Source organism: Octodon degus, unplaced genomic scaffold (assembly GCF_000260255.1).
Source record: "Octodon degus isolate 3935 unplaced genomic scaffold, OctDeg1.0 scaffold00039, whole genome shotgun sequence".
In the NCBI taxonomy this organism is placed as follows: domain Eukaryota; kingdom Metazoa; phylum Chordata; class Mammalia; order Rodentia; family Octodontidae; genus Octodon; species Octodon degus.
This window is the reverse complement of record NW_004524615.1, coordinates 2,063,581-2,068,498: the sequence shown is the minus strand read 5'-3', so window position 1 is coordinate 2,068,498 and position 4,918 is coordinate 2,063,581. Positions and strand designations below refer to the sequence as shown.

The following is a 4,918-nucleotide window of genomic DNA, read 5'->3' as shown; positions in this document are numbered from 1 at the left end:
GGATTGAACCGCGGTCCCTGATGCTTTGCTAAGCTTGTTCTAAGTAGGTGCTTTAGACCACTGAGCCATCTCTCCAGCCCCGCTATCTGAATCTTGAAGGCCTACCCCCACATCCTTGGTCTGCAGTCCCTGGTGCTCTCCTAGCCGGCACACACACATGCACAGACACACAAACACACGTACACACGCGTTCCAGAGCTCTGGTTCCTTGTGATAATTGTACAGTAACTTCTAATGAGGATTTAGGTTATTTTTAGCTACTTTCCTGTTCGTTGTGACATACTGTGGAAGACCACCTGAGCAGCTCTCCTTGAAAGAGCAGCTGGCTCCATTTTGGCTATGCCTGGCCCTATCCCATGTATTGACATGTACAGAGCTGGCTAGGACTTGGCCTTATCACTTCAGCCCTTCAGTCGACTAAGCAATCCACGCTGCGTGTTTCCCTGATAAGCCCCACCTGTTGCTCTTAATATGAATGAGCCTAGTTGAGACAGGACAAAGAGCCAGTGCTCCACATTTTGGCTGGGATGAGCCTCAAGATAGGCTGACTTCTTAGAGCTTGAAAGATTACACATGAGTGCTGAAGCACAGGATCCCAAACATCAGATACTGTCTCAGTTGTGGGATGCGGATTATCCTCTGCACACTGCAGGGGTAAATGCGGCCTCCAACCTGGCCCAGCTCACAGCACTCACCTACTTCCTGCCATTCTCAGTCATTCATCCTCAAGCCATTCTTCATGACAGAATAAAATCTGGGTTCGCCCTGGGTCGAGGCCTTTGTTCCAGATAGCCATTATCATGGCTTAACTTAGGACCCCTGGGCTCCCCATAACTGTCAATACACTTTAGTGTCTTTATTCTCATCGTAGGTTGCACTGGAAGTGGTAGGTTGGAATTAACTTGATGGGATTCCAATAACTTATCCATGGGATTATAAATACAAACTTCTCAGAGACAAGGAACAAAAAGGGCTCTCTGTAGTGTATGTGTGTAGGTAGGTAGATGTGACTTCCACTCAGGCATTCTTTGGAAGCATTACTAGGAGTTCAGTTGTGGATTCAGCTTGCGGCTGGCTGCTCTCCCACCGACTCCATGCACAGGCAGGTGCTGCAGGCCCTGAGGGCTGCTTGTGTTGAACCAAGCGTTTTCCAGCATTGGGCTGTTCATTCTGGGCTGCTATCTTTGTAAATATTTGAAGAGAAGGTGACAAATTGTCAATACCACACCATAAAATGGGAAATGGGGTAAAGGCAGCGTCAGCAGAAGCCTCTGCGCATACCAGGAAGCCAAAGGTGTGGACACCGACAATTCTCTTTGTTAGGAAAGGAGACTGGCTTCACACGTCACCAGCTGCGGCTGCCACCCAGCAAGTCGCAGGCGCAGTCCACAGCTGGAGCTGTCCTGCACAGAGCCTGGGCTGCCGGGGAGCCTGTGGTGGCATGGGTTTGTCTCTTTCATGGGTCCATGTCCCTGAGCAGCTTTAACTGTATGTATCTTACAGCCCTCGAGTTTTCTGAAACTGAGTTTTGAAGCATAGATCATTGTACATGCAGCTGCTGCATGAGTTTGTCATAACATGCTGGTTTGTAATAAGAAACAACCCTGGGGGCTGGCCAGGTAGCACCTGCTTACACGCAGGGGCCAGGGTTCCATCCCAGGCGTGCTGCGTCAGCCCTGCCCCCAGGGCACACTGAGCCAGTGATTAAGACTGGGCGTGGTGGTGCATACCTGTACTCCCAGCACTTGGGAGGCTGAAAACGGGAGGGTCCTTCAGAGTGTGATCTGTGTAATGAGACCCTGCATACCCTGTACTAAATACATTAAAAAAAAACCCTGTTTTGCTTACATATGTGTGTCACTTTTTAAAAAGCTTTTTATGAATTAAAGCACCTACTTAGGCAGAGGCAGAGGCAGAGGGCTCAATTCCTAGCGTGCTATGCTGACTCCATCCCTGGGTGCTCTGAGATGGTGATTGAGACTAGGCGTGGAGGCACACACTTGTAATCCCAGCTCTTGGGAGGCTGAGAACAGGAGGATCACTGAGTCCACTCTGTGTTGTGGACCCTGTAGACCCTGTAATACATAAAAAAATAGTTAACACTTAAAAGCATAAAGTTAAGATCTGGTCAAGGGAAAAGTGGTTCTGTGTTAACCCCTGCCCTGTGTTAAATCATGTAAACGAAGAGGAAGGAAAGTACAGGGCGGTGCCTGGCAGCTCCCAGGAGTGGAGTCTCTGTAAGCCCCACCCTGGATGCGGGCAGCTGGCAGGGCCAGGTGCCTGCTGGGGACCCAAGCTGCCCCAGGGCTCTTAGGCTTGCCCTTCCCCTTGGCTCTGCTTACCTCTGGACGGCCAAGGTCTGGTCTCACCGTGCGCTGCTTGGCCCGTGACCAGTGTACTTTCTTTGGCAGGTCATTCTAACAGCCTCAAAGGCCAGGGACATCCCTGTGGTCATCGACGCGGTAAGTGTGGCTCTCCTCCCCCTGCTCGGCTAGTGTGGGGCCCATCTGCTGAAGACGTTCTTGTCCTGTGCAGGATGGACTGTGGGTGGTAGCCCAGCGGCCTGCGCTCATCCTTGGGTACCAGAAGGCTGTCCTCACCCCCAACCACGTGGAGTTCAGCAGGTTGCACCAGGCTGTGGTGAGTGAGCACCGTGGGACAGGAGCCCAGCTCCTCACGGTTCTCACCTGCATTTCCATGCGGTGGCTGTGGGCTGGGTGGACAGCAATGTGGTAGGCTGTGGCATACAGGCTCATGGGCAGCTGCCCCCTCTGCTCTGACCAGGGATGGTGATGACATCTGCTCTTTGGGTAAGGACGGAGTAGGAGAACTTGTAAAGTCAGGTGTCCTTACACAGGAAGTGTCCCCAAGTGTAGTCATCAGATTTTATGCTGGCAAACTTCAGGTCCGACCAGCCGGAGGACAGGCACCGTGTGCCTGCTCACAGGTGTACGCAGGCCCCCTTCCACAGTTGGTCTCAAACAGGTGCCCGGTAATCCCCTGGGACATCACAAGACAGGGCTGCCCTGTGCCTGGGCTGTCAAGAACTTGGGACGCGAGCTGACTTCCTGTGTCACCATAGCTCAGCGGCCCTGTGGATGGCACTGATCCCCGTGGATCTGTCCTGAGGCTCAGCCGGGCCCTGGGGAACGTGACAGTGGTCCTAAAAGGGGAGCATGACTTCATCTCTGATGGCCAGCAGGGTGAGTGGAGCAACAGGGCAGGTGTCCTCCCCAGGCTCAGGGTTGGGCAGCCTGGCCCTGGTCACTGGGTCATGTGGGCCATAAGGCTGCTTCCGGGTCCACAGGAATGGGCGGTGGGCTACAGCCTTGGTTGGCGTCCCCAGCTGCCCTCCCCCAGCCCATACAGTTACCTGAGTTTCACGCAGTGACCCACACACAAGCAGCCTAGGCAGATGGGGATGGTGGTGGCCTTGCACCCTGGGTGTGGCTGGTCTTTGAGGATGGGCAAGGGACAGGGCCATGGTGTCACCCAGGCTGCTTTTCTGGCTCCCAGAGTGGAGAGCCTGTGTGTTCCCAGCCACGGCCTGGAGCGCAGTAGGGTGGGTGCCCTGAGGGCCCAGAACAGTGGCAGTAGTCCTCATCACAGGGGCCCTCCACACTCGGCACCCACAGACTCCTAGGCCAGCACAGCACAGGCGGGTGCACCGCCAAGTGGGCACCACATGGGGCCCGGCCCACTGCCCAGTGCTCTTCTCGGAACCGCCCTCAGCTGGCCCCCTGGGCTGTGTGCTGGCCGTGGACCTGACTCCTCCGTGTGCTCCACAGTGCTTGAGTGCAGCCTGGAAGGCAGTGGCCGCAGGTGCGGGGGACAAGGGGACCTGCTGTCCGGCTCCCTGGGTGTCATGGCCTATTGGGCCCTCCTCGCTGGGCCGGAGAAGACAAATGGGTATGGCTGTTGGGATTGCTGGCTTCCTTTGTTCTCAGTAGCTTGAGTGTGGAGTCCTCCCAGAGGTGGTGAGGGTACAGAAGGTGTTCAGGACAGAGATTGCCCACCTGTGATCCCAGCACTGGGGAGGCCGAGGCAGGAGAATCATGGGTGTTTGAGGGCAGCCTTGGCTATCCCACAATAACAGAAGCCAACAGAAGAACCAGATCCCCTCTGTGGGATCGTGGGCAGCCATGGGTGCCCTCTGCAGCTCAGCCTCTGGTTTCGTTCCAGCTCCCCCCCGCTGCTGCTGGCCGCCCTTGGTGCATGCTCGCTCACACGGCAGTGCAACCGCCAAGCCTTCCAGAAGCACGGCCGCTCCACCACCACCAGCGACATGATCGCCGAGATCGGGGCCGCCTTCCGGGAGCTCTTTGAGGCCTGAGCCAGCAGGGTGAAGGAGCCATGGGGCGGCAGCTTCCCTGGGCACTAGGTGTGGCCCCCGTAGACTGGCTGGCGAGGGGCGAGGGGCGAGGGGCAGGGTATGGTCTCATTTGAGCCGAGAGGTGCGGCAGGGTTAGGCGCCATCCAGCCATCCTGCCCCTCGTGTGGCTGAGAACATGAAAAAGGTGGAATTCAAGTCCACATCTGCCACTCTGTCCTGGGACCTGTCCTCACCTGCCCTCTGGGCTCCTCGGACCCTACCACTTATGACAAAGGTCCTCAGGGATAAGAGGTGTACCTGGAGGTCCTGTGGCTTGTGGTGCAGCAGGGCAGACCGGCAGGCCAAGCCCTCACACCCCTCCCCATCTGTACCCTGGCGGTCCTGCATGGCCAGTGTCTCGGCTGGGCAGCGGCTGGGCAGTGGTCAGTGCTGGCTCACACGAGGCTGTGGACTACCCCACCATCGGCCCTGGCCGAGGCCTCGCTGCCACGCCAGGTGGTGCTTGAGCCTGCCTCGCGCTCCGGAGACTTGCAGCCTCAGGCAGCCAGAGTAGCGGATCTGCCCATCGCCCACCTGCCCCTCCTG

The 4,918-nt window shown here is 56.6% G+C and overlaps 1 protein-coding gene across 1 annotated transcript in view; it reads left to right on the top strand.

Moving 5' to 3' along the window:
* Naxd (NAD(P)HX dehydratase) overlaps positions 1-4,494 on the top strand; it is a 20,472-nt gene extending 15,978 nt beyond the window's left edge. Inside the window, 5 exon segments of the mRNA XM_004631213.3 lie at positions 2,412-2,462; positions 2,536-2,640; positions 3,083-3,203; positions 3,789-3,909; positions 4,183-4,494. Coding sequence (XP_004631270.2) covers positions 2,412-2,462; positions 2,536-2,640; positions 3,083-3,203; positions 3,789-3,909; positions 4,183-4,333 — 549 coding nt within the window. The 3' untranslated portion in view covers positions 4,334-4,494.
* The last annotated feature ends 424 nt before the right edge of the window (positions 4,495-4,918 follow it).